This window comes from Dacryopinax primogenitus (genome assembly GCF_000292625.1).
Source record: "Dacryopinax primogenitus strain DJM-731 SS1 chromosome Unknown DACRYscaffold_15, whole genome shotgun sequence".
Lineage (NCBI taxonomy): Eukaryota > Fungi > Basidiomycota > Dacrymycetes > Dacrymycetales > Dacrymycetaceae > Dacryopinax > Dacryopinax primogenitus.
This window is the reverse complement of record NW_024467212.1, coordinates 148346-162928: the sequence shown is the minus strand read 5'-3', so window position 1 is coordinate 162928 and position 14583 is coordinate 148346. Positions and strand designations below refer to the sequence as shown.

The window sequence follows — 14583 nt, the reverse complement described above, 5'->3', positions numbered from 1 at the left end:
TCATCGGAATGCCTTCCTGAAGATTGCAAAGATCAGACGGTTGACTACCTCAGGATATCATCCACGTACCAATGGGAAAACGGAGCGATACAATGAGATCCTTGAGTCGTATCTCAAGAAGATGAATACCACAGGAGATCCGACTCGATGGAATGAATTCCTTGATGCTGCACTATTTGCAACTCGAGTCCGACAGCAAACTACAGCCAAGTGGTCACCATTTGAGTTGTTGTATGGTCGAAACCCTCGGTTGCCGTTTGACCAGCCACTTCTCCGTGCCCCAGATACTGCACTCCCAGGGGATGCAGAGCACTCGGAACGGCACTTGCAAATGCAGAAGGCTCGAGAAGAAGCTTCGGAGCGAAGCACTATCTGGGCAGTTGCAGACAAGGAGCGGTGGGATCACCAACTCAATATCGGGACGGAAGGTACACAGCAGGGTTTTGAGGTTGGTCAAAAGGTGCTGCTCTGGAATGAAACTGCAAACAAGGGTGATGCACATTGGTTCGGACCATTTGTGATCACTACAAAACTGGATAAGGGAACCTATCAACTGAAGGATAGACGTGGACACTTACGACCAGGCTTGGTAAATGGAAACCGTCTTCGACTTGCTCATCTCCGGGAAGATGATACAAACCATCGGGCTTGGGTCTTGCCAAAGGCAACACAACGCCAGTGGTCGAAGGAAGACAAGGAAGCCGCTTCACAGGCTGTTGTCCGTGCCTTGCCTTCAATACGAATCATCGGTCGCTTTGCCAATCCAAATACCGGGTCTGCACCAATCACGGTTACAGAAGACAAAACCAGATCTGCACCAGTGACGGTTGCAGAAGACAAAGCCCAGTCTGCACCAGTGATGGTTGCAGAGGACGGATCACAGAATACAGAGTGAACAGTTATGCCAAGACGGAGATCATGACCCATGGGTCAAGATCACGGAATTCCGCAAACTGTTCCAGTGAAACAAAGGCCACAGACTCGATTCTAAACCAATAACACAGACAATACCCAAAGACTGCAGGTCTTGGATTACAATCCTCCAGACGGAGGTCCGATTCCCTCAACCTGAAGCCCCGGAGCAACCCAAACAGTCGCCTGCACAGATGTGCGAAGTTAGTAAATCCGATGCAAAAGGTGGTCCACTGATTGCATATGCATGTCCAGTCCTCCAGATGGAGGTCCAGAATGCAGTACACAGCAGTCTTACCAGGACGCACCAAAACCCGATTCCATCCTTGCAAACAGGAGACACAGAGCAGAGCCAGAAAGCAAAATTCCGTCTCAAAATCATAAAATCCCAGCCATCCAGCCCAAGAACAAGTCCAGAATCAGCCCAAAACCAGTCAGAATCCTCCGCAGAAGGCCCCAAAATAGTTGACAGTAGTTGACAGTAAGGTATGAGTTGAGCAAAGGGCTGGATGGCACAAGATCGTCCTCCAGCAGCATTGTGGTAGATGCTCAAGAGCTAGAGAGGGGATGGTGTCGAGTGTGTGCCAAGAGTGGGTGTGCAGGACCCTTGCGCAGCCTTAAGGCACCGGAATTTGATTCCATTAGACTATCTATGTAGCCTATATGTATATAGGGACGGAGATTGGCCTGCGGCAGGCCAATCCACGCCATTTTTACTATTCTCCCCTAATCGACGACTCGACACTGATGCACAGGGAATACCTACACGATGCCAATCTAGTGGGTTTCCCTTTATTTATTAGTATATACCGTATGCCTGCAAACTCGAAGCAATCAGATTTCTCACCCTGCATATATGCGAGACGGTACACAATTTGAGCTCAGCACCGAAGGTCAAAGTGATGGTATTCCTCGAGACTCGCTGGGATGTACTAAGACGAGGTTGTGATCATTCATCACAACCAGAAGGTAGAGATCGGGTGGATCCTGCAGCTTGCGCGATGGTTCGTTTCCGACCGTTTCTCCGACCCCGCTTCTGTGGGATAAACTCATCTGACTGCCCAATAAGACTGAAAACAGTGTCAGTGCTCTGGCCCCTCAACCGAGTTCTGAGGTGGTATAGAGAGGTTTATCAACCACGACACATGCGCAAACCGTTATCCGTCATTTATCCGATTACTCTTGCATTCCTTCAGAAGAGCTGATGGAAGAGGTGAATGATAGCGGAATGTTTCACCACTCGAGTTAATGGACCATGAAATCGTCCCATTCTCAAGAAAAACTAAATACTGGGAGTCATAGAATGGCAGAGCATGGAAGGGCTTGGGGACAAAGGGGGTGAAGCATATGACGGGCATAAACTCACGGCGCACCGGAAACATACGACTGGAATGAAAGGCGAGGAAAACGGCCTGGACTAGCGGCCGCATTTGGAAGGATGAATTCAGTGAGCAACAGTTTCGGCGCGAGGTGCGACTGGCAGGGCTGGCTTGAAAATCGGAGGTGCTAATTTGATATCATCACCAGGAGGGTGCTTTTCGTTGACCGGCGACGTGATAATGGGACCAATACTGCCATTTGGCCCAGATGCAGGTCCATTCAAATTTCGAATACCGTTCATGCTAGCACCCAAAATTGAACCAGTGACAACACCGACGGTAGCTGCACCGGCGAAGCCGCTGACGCTGGATGTCTTCGTCTCGGAGCTTTCAAATTCGCGTTTGACATCGAATTCTCCCCTGATGGCGCTGCCGTAGCTGGGAAGGCGTGGAAGAGACGGCGCATCAAGTCCAAATCCAATACTACCTCTGCTGCGAAGCTGGTCCATGTACGTATAGCTAGCATCTTGGCTGAGTTCATGACGCATGTCGTAGATCCAATCGAGACTTGTCGACATGCTACCCTGGATTTGAAGAAGACGCTCGGAAAGGCTGCGCGTGACATTCCTCTCGTGAGCGAAAGACAAAGTCAACTCCGAGATCCTGCGCTCGAGCTCTGCCTTGGTAGTAGATATGCCATCAAATTCATCTATCTTCGCCGTGTAAGCCTGGGAGACCCTCCAAAGTTCTGTACGCGTGTCTTGCAGAGCCTGCTCGAGGATGCTAATTCGAGCGTCGACCTCCGTCTGAGAAGACTTAGTGAGAATGAGGGTCGACTGGAGCTCTTCCTTCTCGATTTGAATCTTCCTGAAGGCCCTCAGCGTCTCCTGGTAAGTCTCCTCAAGGCGCGTCATGACCTCGGTAGTTTCGAAAAGCTCCTTCTTCATGGTTTGAACCTGTCCCATGTAGAGAGCCTTCCAGGACTCAAACTGTTTGATGATGACACTGTTGGCCGTAATGGTAGTGCGGGCTTCCTCGAGCTCAGCACGAACTGCACCGCTTGCAGCCCTAAGCTCATTGTTCTGAGACTGAACGACGAGAAGTTCCTTGCGGAGCCGATCGGTCTCGATCTGCAGCGTCGTGCGTTCGTGCTCGACGGTCGTCCTCGATTCAGTGATCTGCTTGAGAAGCAACTCTTGTTTGCTGTACTCGGCCATGAGGTTCTGTAGCTTCATGGTAGTCTCATGAAGCTCCCCCCTAATCGCTGAAAATTGAGAAGCCGACCTCGTCTGCTCCACAGTCACGCTGCTGCGCTCGACGTCCATGCTAGAGAAGCGCTGGCGAGCCAAGCTAAGCTCGCGGTATATGTCTGCCTGGTCCTCCAAAAGCAAGGCCATCTGGGTATCGCGCTTCTTGATCTCGGTGTTGAGATAATCGTAGTCACCATATGCCTTGGTGATGTTCAGCAGGCCAGAAGACATGGTGCGACTCTGCTCTGCCAGCCTTGCTTCGGTCTGACGCAACCGCTCCTCAAAGTTATATCGCTCCTCCGCTGTCCTGCTCTCTGACGTGACACCTGAAACAGTTCCCGACTGTTGCGTGCTGGTCACGGTGCTGGACTGCATGAAGCTACTCATTGAAGATGATTGTCCTGCAACGGATGCTATGCCATCGAATGTGGTACCTCTGCCACTCCAGGGTCCAGGAAGCCGCGGGTCTCTGCCGTCGAGCGGCAAGCCGGGGATCTGCCCGCCATATCCTGGGCCTCTCCAATCACGAGGCAAGCCGGGGATCATGCCATCGTATGCGAAGCCTCTCCGTTCAAGTGCGCCTTGACCATTGATTGCTCGGTACCCGCCACCGGCGAGACCAATGCGAGGTATTGCTCGCTCGTCGGGTTTCGCACCCGCAAGACCAATGCGAGGTACAGCTGGCTCATCGGGTTTGGCACCAGCGAGACCAATGCGAGGCACGGCTGGCTCTTGAAAACCAGCACCCTGGGACGCTTGGGCGCCGAGACCGGAAGATTCTTTAACGTTGGTATCGGCGGATGCTTGCCATCCGGCTGATTGCTGAGTAGAGGCAGATTTGGAAGCTTGGGCACCGATACCGGCAGCCTGGTGAGCATTCGCACTCTCGGATGCATGGGCGTCCCAACCTGCGGACTGTTGGGCAATAGCACCGGCTGAGTTCTGGGCGGTGGCTCCAGCTGCAGCACGAGCGTCCCAGCCAGCGGACTGTTGTGCCGTCACGCCGGCGCCTTGTTGGGCGGTCGCGCCAGCTGCAGCATGAGCGTCCCAGCCTGCGGATTGTTGTGCCGTTACGCCGGCTCCTTGTTGGGCGGTCGCGCCAGCTGCAGCATGAGCGTCCCAGGCTGCGGACTGTTGTGCCGTCACGCCAGCGCCTTGTTGGGCTGTCGCACCCTCGGAGGCGTGGGCGTCCCAGCTTGCGGACTGTTGGGCGGTAGCACCGACTGAGTTCTGGGCCGTCGCACCCGCAGACGCATGAGCGTCCCAGCCTGCGGACTGTTGTGCCGTTACGCTGGCTCCTTGTTGAGCAGTCGCACCCTCAGAGGTGTGGGCATCCCAGCCTGCGGATTGTTGGGCAGTCGCACCGGCCGCGTTCTGGGCGGTCGCACCCGCAGACGCATGAGCATCCCAGCCAGCGGACTGTTGTGCCGTTACGCCGGCTCCTTGTTGGGCGGTCACACCCTCGGAAGCGTGTGCGTCCCATCCTGCGGACTGTTGCGCCGTGGCTCCGACTGAGTTCTGGGCGGTGGCGCCAGCCGAGGCATGAGCGTCCCAGCCAGCAGATTGTTGAGCTGTGGCGCCGACGCTTTGTTGAGCAGTCGCACCCTCGGAGGCGTGGGCGTCCCACCCTGCTGATTGTTGGGCAGTCGCACCGGCCGAGTTCTGGGCAGTCGCGCCGGCAGACGCATGAGCATCCCATCCTGCGGACTGCTGAGCAGTGGCTCCCGCTCCCTGTTGAGCAGTCGCACTCTCAGAAGCATGAGCGTTCCATCCTGCTGATTGTTGGGCAGTTGCACCGGCAGCGTTCTGGGCGGTGGTACCAGCTGAGGCATGAGCGTCCCAGCTTGCGGATTGCTGAGCGGTGGCGCTAGCGGCCTGTTGAGCGGTTGCACTCTCAGATGCATGGGCATTCACATCAGCTGACTCATGAGCCGTTGCAGCGGCAGATTCTTGGGCCACAGCCTCAGCGGAAGCGTGGGCGTCGGCAGCGGCAGACTCATGAGCGGTAGCAGCCTGATCTCCCGCGGAGGATTCTTCAGCTTTGGTACCGCTAGCGTCCTTGGGCTCGTCAGAAGTGACTGGATCGTTGGCCGTCGTCGTCGTGAATGTGCTCAGGGGCTTTCCATGAAGTCGGATTTCCTGATGAATCGCCACGCTGTCGTTATCGAAGTCGAGGATTGGGAGGAGATCGAACGCATTGTTCTGCCAGTCGTTTTTTCCTGGTTCGGAGCGCGCGTTGTAGCGAAGTTTCCAGGGATCCTTAGGATCCAAATGAGGATCGTTGATAAGGTTGCTAGTGAAGAAACCTGTCTGGCCGGTTACGACCTGCCGATCGGAGATACCAAGAACGTCGTTGAGAGGCACTGTGAATGACATCGTGGCACCATCAGGCTGGCGCACGTCGACGTGGAATAAACCGTCCTTGTCAAGTTTCTGGTTTGAGTAGTCGTTAGAATCGGGCGCCATGGCTGCTGCGTGGCAACGTTTTGTGGAGGGGAGAGGCGATGGGTCTTGTGGAGGATCGAGGAGATCTTTTCAGTTGGGGAGACCTCTGTGGTGGTTGAAGTAAATGTGACAGCAAACCTCGTCCTCTAATACCTCGAGGGTCGACAGCGGGCACCTGATCAAACCGGAACATCAGGAGGGCCGCGATAGAAGCATCGGAGAAATCGAGTACCATAGTCCGGATCACCATGGCGCCTTCCCAAATACAATTCCAGAGCCGGAGTTCTCCAAAGGGACAGATGGACCGAATGTACGTCTGGAACAATTGATACCTTCTTGCACCATTCAGGTGATATGCGGTGCCGTCCGAGGCGTCCATCGATATCACGAGGCTGACAGAAGCATCGAAGCGGCAGTACAACCAGTTCAGGTGTTGAAGAGAGACCGTAAATGAAGTTGAAGAGAAGTTGAAGGAGGCCAAACGACGAGATCAGATGAAGTGCACGGGATTGCGACTGGATTGGGTACTAGGAAGCATTACTTCAGTGCCTGGGAGACGAATATGAGCCGAGAGAAACAAAAGGTATACGAAATATGATGTTCATGAAGGACCGGAGGCTACAAACACCGGCGGCATGTGAGAAAATGGCTTACTGTGTGATCCAGCCTCCCCCAGGATTCCAACATTACGGCATCAAATCTGTGTCGGACGCTCCGCACTCAGTCTTCTCTTCTGTGTCGTGACAAGGGTCAACGCAGAAATGAAACCTTGAGGCGTAGCTTATTGTCACTCTGACTATGCAATTGGCTGGTCATGATGCATTGGAGAGAGGAGATGGTCTTGCTTACTATTCAACACGTAGAATCGGCGAAGAAGCTGCGCTGGTATTCGGAGGAAGATGCCGAGGCCAGGGGCCCCAAACCATTTCCGGATCCGGACGAAACTCTCTTCGCTGTCACCATGCTGGAGCGCAAATCGTACGCTGGGACCAAGCATTGAAGGGGAGTGTGTCATGTGAGTGCACAAGGACCAGGTGCCGAACAGACACAACTGTGGCTCTAGCATTCTGGTGCGCCAGCAGAGCGGCACATCCATACACCGGCTTCTAGCGTTGGCCGTTGTACAGTCAATGGTCGGCGCAGGAAGTCATAGGACGAAATCCAGTCCCAGAACAGGCTCGATCCCTGGCTGCGGGGTCACAAGCGGATCAAGGCCATCAACAAACTGCACAGGCGCCTCGATATATCGCTAGCTTGCCCACGCAAGGGGATCTAGCATCGCTCCTTTTTCTCCCCGGAATATTCAGGCCTGCGCAGAGCATTGTGCGTGGAAAGCGCACCAAGGTCGCGTGTGAGGACCAGTTCGGGAGGATATGCTCGAACGGTTCTTTCCCACAGGATTCGGCCAGTAGCAAACAGACGATCTTGGTTGTCCATCAGCGAACTTGCGTCCGCTGGGAAAGTTCTCACAAATGCACTGTTTAGGATTGTTCTCGCGAATTGGTCAACTCTCGCGGGGAAAGACGGTTGTGCGCGACTGGGCCCGGAGTAAAATCCCCCTCCTTCCCTTCTCAGACATCTATCCTCAGAGAAGGCTGTCTAGGCAAATCGTAGGTCGCTTGACGTATTATAACTTCAATCGTGTCGTTGCTGGGTGAATGAGAAATACATAATAGGTTGGTGGTAGGAAGACAAGCGGCATGTATGCGTTCCGGAGTGGGCGAATTGAAGGAGCGCGTCATCACGTTCGCACCGTTTGTGGGTCCTGATGAGTCCCTCGTGTGCTTTCACCACTGGTCAAATCGCATTTCGTCGCCCGCTATCTCACAAATACTCCTTTCTGTTTAACGGGGATCATATCAAGTTAGTTCTCCCGCATCCGTTTCTTGTTCACTCCGCAATTGAACTAATGAGAATTCTTAGACAACGAACTGCATCGCATTTATTGAAGTAGACGTATGTTTTGGTAAACATCGCTACACTAAGAGTGATTGAGCACATCTACGCAAGCAGCCACGGATTGAAGGAGCGGTACGCCGTCTGTTTCCTCCATGTTCTCCTTTCCATTGTGTTAATATGCATCAACAGTCATCAGTCATGTGTTACTCGATACTGCTGTCGATGTCGTAGAAGCACATCGATGTCTCCGAGGCACGATTGCTGACTGGGAAGACTATACAGCGGACTTCACCGGTCTCAAATTCTTCGCTTTCTTCTTTGCCAACACGCGAGCCTCCTCACGGCAACATGCAGGCAAGGAAGGCTGCCGTGTGCACTGAACTGACGCGGGGCCATGGATTCGTGCTCCTGTTTGCTAACAGAGATATCTATTCAATTAGGTCCGGAATGCCTGGGGTGCTGGAAGGGCGTTTGATTGCAATCTGTCCACAGGAAGCAGGCACCAAGGAACCATCGATGGGTGGGCCCAGCTAGATATCTCGCTCCGTTGGCACGACAAAGGAGAATCGCAAATTCGGACTCTCCTCATCTGTTTGGGTGACGAACTTTCGATTGCTGAACAGTTCTCATGTGTACAAACCCCTGATAGTTCGGGCTCATTCTCCAATTGTCATTCAGTCCGCTTTGCGACAATTGGGGCCGAATGGGCTTGCAGTGAACTAGTATAACTCGTCTTGACAAACGAATTGATAGAGATGAGAAAGGTGTGCGCACCATAGCTGAGTTGATTTACGACTTGAATGCGGGATTAGAGGCCGCGTTCACCGCCGTCTGCTCCAACTATCACATGCAAGTGCACAGCGAGCGCATCTTACACTTCCGCACCTCCACGCACTCATCCACTCGCTACCTGGACAGCGACTTCTCTCTAGTCTGATCACACTTCCTTCGCCAGACGCGTTATCGGCCTTGCAACCCGGAGGAGGGACCAGCATGGTGCTCTATGACTATATTCCGTCTTGGGAGACGGTTGCCAAGGTTCGTCCTCGCCACAATGTTCTCCATGCATACCCCACAGCGACGGAAATCGAACAGGAAAACTGATAAACCTGTTCAGACATCATTTGGAACTGCGCTTGTCATGGTCGGCGGCACGATGGGCGCGCTATACTACGGGCAAAGCGCGCTCATCTACCCAAGTGGGATCCCCCAGGATTCAAGAACAAGTGAGTTCGTTGCCTTGCAAGTTTTCTCAACGAGTGTATTAACACCGAATAGCCGTGGCTGTCCCAACCCAGTATGGAATGCCTTATGATGACATAGACCTCATCACACCCGACAACGTTAAGCTCAAGGCGTACTTGATGCTGAACGGATATGGGCACGATGACGAGAAAGAAGTGTATTCGGTACGTAGTGTCCTGTCTTGGTGTTGGATCCTACCTGAAGGTATGTACAGGCAGCGCGGGCAATGCGTAGACCAACGGTATTCTTGCTACATGCAAATGCAGGCAATATGGGGTGCGTGCGTTGAGCCATCCGGTAAATCCAGGCTAACGGAGCTCATTACAGACACCGATTACCGCTCGCGAGTATCTTCTACAACAAGATGCACTGCAATGTCTTTATGCTGTCGTATCGTGGGTACGGACAAAGTGAGGGAACGCCATCCGAGAAAGGTATGTCGTCTGTCCTCAGCGTCTCTGCTTGATCTCAAACTGTGCAGGTATTCGCATCGACGCAGAAACCGCATTGCAGTATATCACCAAGCATCCAGTTCTGAAAGACACCAAGATATTCTTATATGGGCAATCACTGGGCGGCGCAGTTGCCCTTGATCTGGCATCCCGCTATGCTACCCTCATACACGCGGTGATTGTTGAGAACACCTTCCTCTCCATCGTACGTTTCCCCTGTCGCCCGCCTGTCACGAGTCACGCTGATGCACTTGCATAGCCGAAACTCATTCCTACCGTCCTTCCCCTCCTCTCCCCATTCTCCTTCCTCTGTCATCAAATCTGGGACTCTGAAACGCGCATCCCCTTCATTCCTTCAACCACTCCCATGCTCTTCCTCGCCGGCAAGCGGGATGAACTAGTTCATCCCACGCACATGAAGCGTCTATACGAGCTTGCCTGTGCAACGGAGGAGGATCAAAACGCGCCCGCGGTGGTCATGGGAGGAGTGAAGGAGACGGATAACGGGGGAATCAAGCTTGACGTAGACGGCGAACGGAGGGTATGGTGGGACTGCGAGCGAGGGACGCATAATGACACATGTGCTCAGCCGGGGTATTGGGAGACGGTGAGGGACTTTGTCAGTCGATGGCGATAGGCTGCTTCATGATCGGTTTAAGCCGAAAGTGATAGACATGGTTGCGGAGCGCTACCCACAAGTGGGTTTGTTGTTGCATATTATGGTTTTTTGTACGCATATACTCGGCTCTCCAAACTAGCGATATCCCACTCGTAATGAATTTCAAACAACAATAGACAATGTAAAAGAACAAGATTGATGGGAGTATTTCATCCATGACAGCAGTGGCAAACAAATGCCCAATCGTTCCCCTTTTGCGCCGGGGACACGTCGCTTTCCGTCGTGCACTGAGAGCAACTGTGCCCCCAAACCAACACCAGAGAAACATTCTGGTTCGGAACAGTGAAAAAGTTGATGGGATCGGATCGGATCGTAATGTGTATCCACAAACGGTGCATGTCACATACGTGCAACTTGGATACCCAAGGGCGACCGTTTGGATGAGGTGGTGTCGCTCTTCCTTAACCAATGCATTTCTGAACGGCTTTTCCGTAGTCGAAATGACATATCTGAGAACCTCAACTACAGGGATACTAACCTTGAATCAACCACTAAACGCTGCCTTGGCAACGGTAGTACTAGCATGGATCTGCCCTCCAGTGCTTGCATCTCCCCCAATGTTCAGAGCAGGTTGGCCGCTACAGTGGCCAATACCTCCAGACAATCCGCTCAACCGCGAGTAGCTATCGTCCCTTGTCTTTCCAACTCCGCGAGTTGTACTTTCGAGTGCGAAACAAACCAAGCACTGATTCGACGTCAGTCGCAAGGTCTGAGGGAGCAGTTTCGTGGTCTTGCGCCAGTTCGAATGACTGCGAAGCCCAGCGCAATCTGCTCCATCTGAAGTTTGATTAGCGGCAGTTCCATGCAGGATGAGAAACATTTGAAGTGTGTCAGAGAGAAGATTAATCGTTACATCTCAACCTCAGCGAGCTGTGTGCTCCTGAGTCATCCAAACCATGAATTTGTGAAGTTTTACTCATCCTTCAATAGGGAGAAAGATAGGGTTGGAGGATTACTCACCAGCTTTAGTGTTCAACGATTGCTGGTCAACCTTCTCATGCTCGAGAACACAGCAAAGTACTGACGACGTGCTTTCGAAAGCGCGAGAGAAAAAAGTCAAGAAGGTTCAGTGGCAGTGCTTCGATCACGTGTACATGACCGTGCCGCAGTCTCGGGTGCATCGGGGAGACCCTTACAAGCCTATTCCGGTGACGTCATCCGCGCAGCGCGGACTGGAGTGCCTCAGTTATAAACCACTGGACAGGGTGAGTGGTTCCCACTACGCGCCCTTGATTGTACACTACTGTACCACTCATCTACGACAATCAATACCTCTGTACTTACCATCTTTTGTCACCATGTCTTCCGAGTCGGACAAGAAAGAATTCCACATTCTCCCCCATCCTGCTGTATGTCTACTTTCTCACCGTGTTGATTAAGTGACCCATTGTTTTGGCAGAAGGACAACAACCCCGAACAACCGGGAGAGGGTTTGAACTGGGGCAAGTTCTCCGGCCCTGCTGGGGCGTTCCATGCTCATGGACCAGAGATTCCTACGTACGTTCAACCAGCATGCTCAGTGGATGTACGCAATGCTGATGGCATGTTTAGCCAAGAGCAGATTCAGAATCTCGAACAGCCGCTGAGCAAGGAGGAACTAAAGAAGCGCGCTGAGGAGCTGAACAAATAGATTCTTCCCCAGGGGTGATCTTTGTACATCTACGCAGTGTTGTATGAGGAGTAGGCAATATGTATTATGCACATAGGCGGAGAGGGTGCTTAATCTGGATGTGATCAATGTATCACATTCAAGCCATCTGTGATATATCGTGGTATACTCCCGTTTGCAGAAGATATCGCCTATACATCGCCTCTCTTATAAACCCGACTGCGGCCTACCGAGCAGCGCATTCCGATCCACCTTTGGCGAGTGACTTGCCAGGACTTATACCTCGAGGTTAGTTGAGCGTAAATTGGACTGCCATCAATTAGTATCCATAAGCCATGATGTTCGGAGTGGCACAAGGTAGAGAACGACTACGGGGCTGACTTGCACAATTGAAACGGTTTCTGCATGATGGCTGCCTCGCATAAATTGTATCTACATGCCGCAAGATATAACATTGAGCACATACCCCGTACTGCCCTTTCATTGCCCTTGAATAGCATGCCCATCAGGTACCGTGTTATCGTGGTCTTCGAAGAGTAATTCGCCCTGCAAGGCATCAGCGTTCTCTGATATCTCTGATATGCTGCCTCTGAAGACTTTGAGCAATTTGGAAAGCCGATCGTTGAGACTTCGGTTCTTGGCTTGCTCACTCTCGAGGGAGCGTTGAACACTCTCAAGCTTCGTTTGAACAGTAGTTGTTTGGATGATCTCCGAACGCGACTCAGATATCTCCACCAATTGTTGTTTGGCCGTCTTCAGCGATGTGACGTCGGACTGCAAATTCTGAAGCAAAACGAGTAAAGACTGGCGTTTGTCACTCGCGAGAGCTTTTTTCACAGCTTCATAGCCCTTTTCGAGGTCCATTCTCTCCAACAGCTGCTTTTTGACCACTTGAAGCTCCGTCTCTTTCTCCTGGAGTTGAAGAGTTTTGGCAGTCAGCTCGGCGCGGAGATCAAGAAGTTCAGTCGTAGTCCCGGCAAGTTTGCTGAGGCCGCTGAGTTCAGTTAGAGACCGACTGTCCTCCTGGTCGATTGCATTTCCTTCGATGAAGACCTTCAGTTGTTCAGCTCTTTCAGAAGCTTGACTCGTGAACGTTTCAAACTGCGTGATAGTGTTGGTTAGCTTGGTGAATTGCGTCGTGATTTGGGTCTCGACGTTGGACGCTGAATGCTTGTTGCGAATCTGCTCCTCGAGTTTGCGAATTAAAGCGAGCTGCTCTTGCAGTTTCTTCTGCATGCCTTGTCCTTTATTAAGTTCGACATTCAGACTCTCCCGCATGCTGATGATTCCGGAGATATCGGAAGAAACAATAGATTGAAGCTGCTGGCGTATTTGCTCCAAATCACGCGACTCGTTGCTAAGGTCGGAACTCTTCGTCGAGGTTGACTGCACGATTATCTCGGAGGAGGACTGGGATTCAGTCGTCTTCCTTGTTTCTTCGTGTGTAGTGGAAGCTGTCGTCACGTTCGATGCGAAGCGCGCTTCGTTCAAGCTGCCAGAACCAATGGTGTCTCGAACTGCGAGCTGTGACCCCCCCGCCACTCGATTGAGTTTCATGCGCAGGCTGTTGGGCGTTGCCGTTAGTCGGGAGCTTCGCATTCTCACCAGCGGGCGTCTTGGTGTCGACACCACGTTGCTGCTGAACCTTCGAGTTGATTGAGTGTAGGGCGGGATCAACGCCTGTGTTCTCGGGGAGCTGCGTGTCACCGCTAGGGGGCTGGGTAACATTGGCACTGCTGGAATTCTGGGGCATGCTGGTTATAGATGGTGAACGCTTTGGGGCGACAGGTAGCTTAGGCTTTCCACTCGGCTGAGTGGCGCTTCGGGGGTCCATCCCATTTCCATGAGCGGGCTGTTGCAAGGCGTCGGCTGTGGGTTTGCCGCCAGATGATGGCGTGACCTTTGCGCCAGTCCCGCCCGTGGAGTGGGCCGCCCTGTCGTCCGTCGATGTCTGATTCGCGCTGGTGTTGCCAGAGAGGGTTTGCGGGTTATTGACACCTGTGGGCTGCTCGGGGTTCTGGATGGTACCCGGCTGTTTTGGAACACCGGGGTATCGCGTAGTGCTGACGCTGGTGGGCTGAGGAACGGGGGCGGTTGTGGCTTGCTCATTCTTTTCCTGAGCACGCTGGTCCACGCTGTCATTGGGGGAAAGTCGCGAGTTGCCACCACCGAGCAGGGTTGCATTGCTGGGAGACGTTCCAATATTCGACGGTTTGGCGGCCGTACCGAAGGGGTTCAAGAATGAAGACATCTTCGTATAGCTATAAACGCCTGAGCAAGCTGATCGGGGATGTTTGTAGTAGGGATGTGGGGGGGAGGTCCGTGGTAGCAAAGGGCCTCTCTTATATTACTTGTGAGACTTGACAGCAGACCGACTTGCCAATAGCTGTGACCGGGACTTGATCCATCCGTAACATCAGGGCAGAACCCTATAAGTGGCTTCGCCGAACAGGACATTGCAAGTTGGCCGAGTAGTCTTTTGTGACAATCGAGGTGCGGAATAGCATGGAAACCTGGCGTCTATTCTCCTTCTGGATAGTGGGCCCATTCGAATCATACCCGGATTTGCGAAAGGCACGACGGTCGCCGGGGCTTTGGCGCCAATCAAAGACGGCAGGGAAATCGTAGGGAGCTTGAGCGATACGAAGAGATATTAGACGAATCGTGCAGCGCTGCAAGTGGACTGCGCAAGGGAGCCAGTGACAATTCCTGGCCAACAAATCTGCTTTAGGTTGTATCAACACACCGGCAACGGGGAAAGCCCCGCAGACCA

The 14583-nt window shown here is 52.8% G+C and overlaps 4 protein-coding genes across 4 annotated transcripts; 3 read left to right on the top strand and 1 right to left on the bottom strand.

Annotated features, from left to right (window-relative positions):
- Positions 1 to 2231: 2231 nt before the first annotated feature.
- DACRYDRAFT_117752 (uncharacterized protein) lies at positions 2232 to 5947 on the bottom strand (the record flags this gene model as incomplete). The annotated part of the gene is made up of 1 exon (XM_040770447.1): positions 2232 to 5947. One exon carries the CDS (start codon positions 5945 to 5947, stop codon positions 2357 to 2359), a length of 3591 nt encoding a protein of 1196 aa, XP_040626418.1. The 3' UTR covers positions 2232 to 2356.
- A 2809-nt stretch (positions 5948 to 8756) lies between these two features.
- On the top strand, positions 8757 to 10303 carry DACRYDRAFT_23640 (alpha/beta-hydrolase). The gene is made up of 7 exons (XM_040773324.1): positions 8757 to 8863; positions 8943 to 9051; positions 9104 to 9234; positions 9285 to 9346; positions 9398 to 9504; positions 9552 to 9727; positions 9782 to 10303. The coding sequence occupies exons 1-7, from the start codon at positions 8819 to 8821 to the stop codon at positions 10157 to 10159; spliced, it is 1008 nt and encodes a 335-aa protein (XP_040626417.1). The 5' UTR covers positions 8757 to 8818; the 3' UTR covers positions 10160 to 10303.
- Positions 10304 to 10604: 301 nt separating this feature from the next.
- Positions 10605 to 11186, top strand: DACRYDRAFT_23639 (uncharacterized protein). The gene is made up of 2 exons (XM_040773323.1): positions 10605 to 10978; positions 11162 to 11186. Exon 1 carries the CDS (start codon positions 10642 to 10644, stop codon positions 10822 to 10824), a length of 183 nt encoding a protein of 60 aa, XP_040626416.1. The 5' UTR covers positions 10605 to 10641; the 3' UTR covers positions 10825 to 10978; positions 11162 to 11186.
- Positions 11187 to 11499: 313 nt separating this feature from the next.
- On the top strand, positions 11500 to 11831 carry DACRYDRAFT_109620 (uncharacterized protein; the record flags this gene model as incomplete). Its single annotated transcript, XM_040768912.1, has 3 exons — positions 11500 to 11550; positions 11601 to 11698; positions 11753 to 11831. 3 exons carry the CDS (start codon positions 11500 to 11502, stop codon positions 11829 to 11831), a joined length of 228 nt encoding a protein of 75 aa, XP_040626415.1.
- Positions 11832 to 14583: the final 2752 nt, after the last annotated feature.

Excerpts from the sequence above, each read along its gene's own strand:
- DACRYDRAFT_23639 (XM_040773323.1), top strand. The coding sequence starts at position 10,642 with ATGACATATCTGAGAACCTCAACTACAGGGATACTAACCTTGAATCAA.
- DACRYDRAFT_23640 (XM_040773324.1), top strand. The coding sequence starts at position 8,819 with ATGGTGCTCTATGACTATATTCCGTCTTGGGAGACGGTTGCCAAG. Across the intron at positions 8,864-8,942 it reads CTTGGGAGACGGTTGCCAAG|ACATCATTTGGAACTGCGCT; the intron begins GTTCGTCCTCGC and ends AAACCTGTTCAG. Across the intron at positions 9,052-9,103 it reads CCCCCAGGATTCAAGAACAA|CCGTGGCTGTCCCAACCCAG; the intron begins GTGAGTTCGTTG and ends AACACCGAATAG.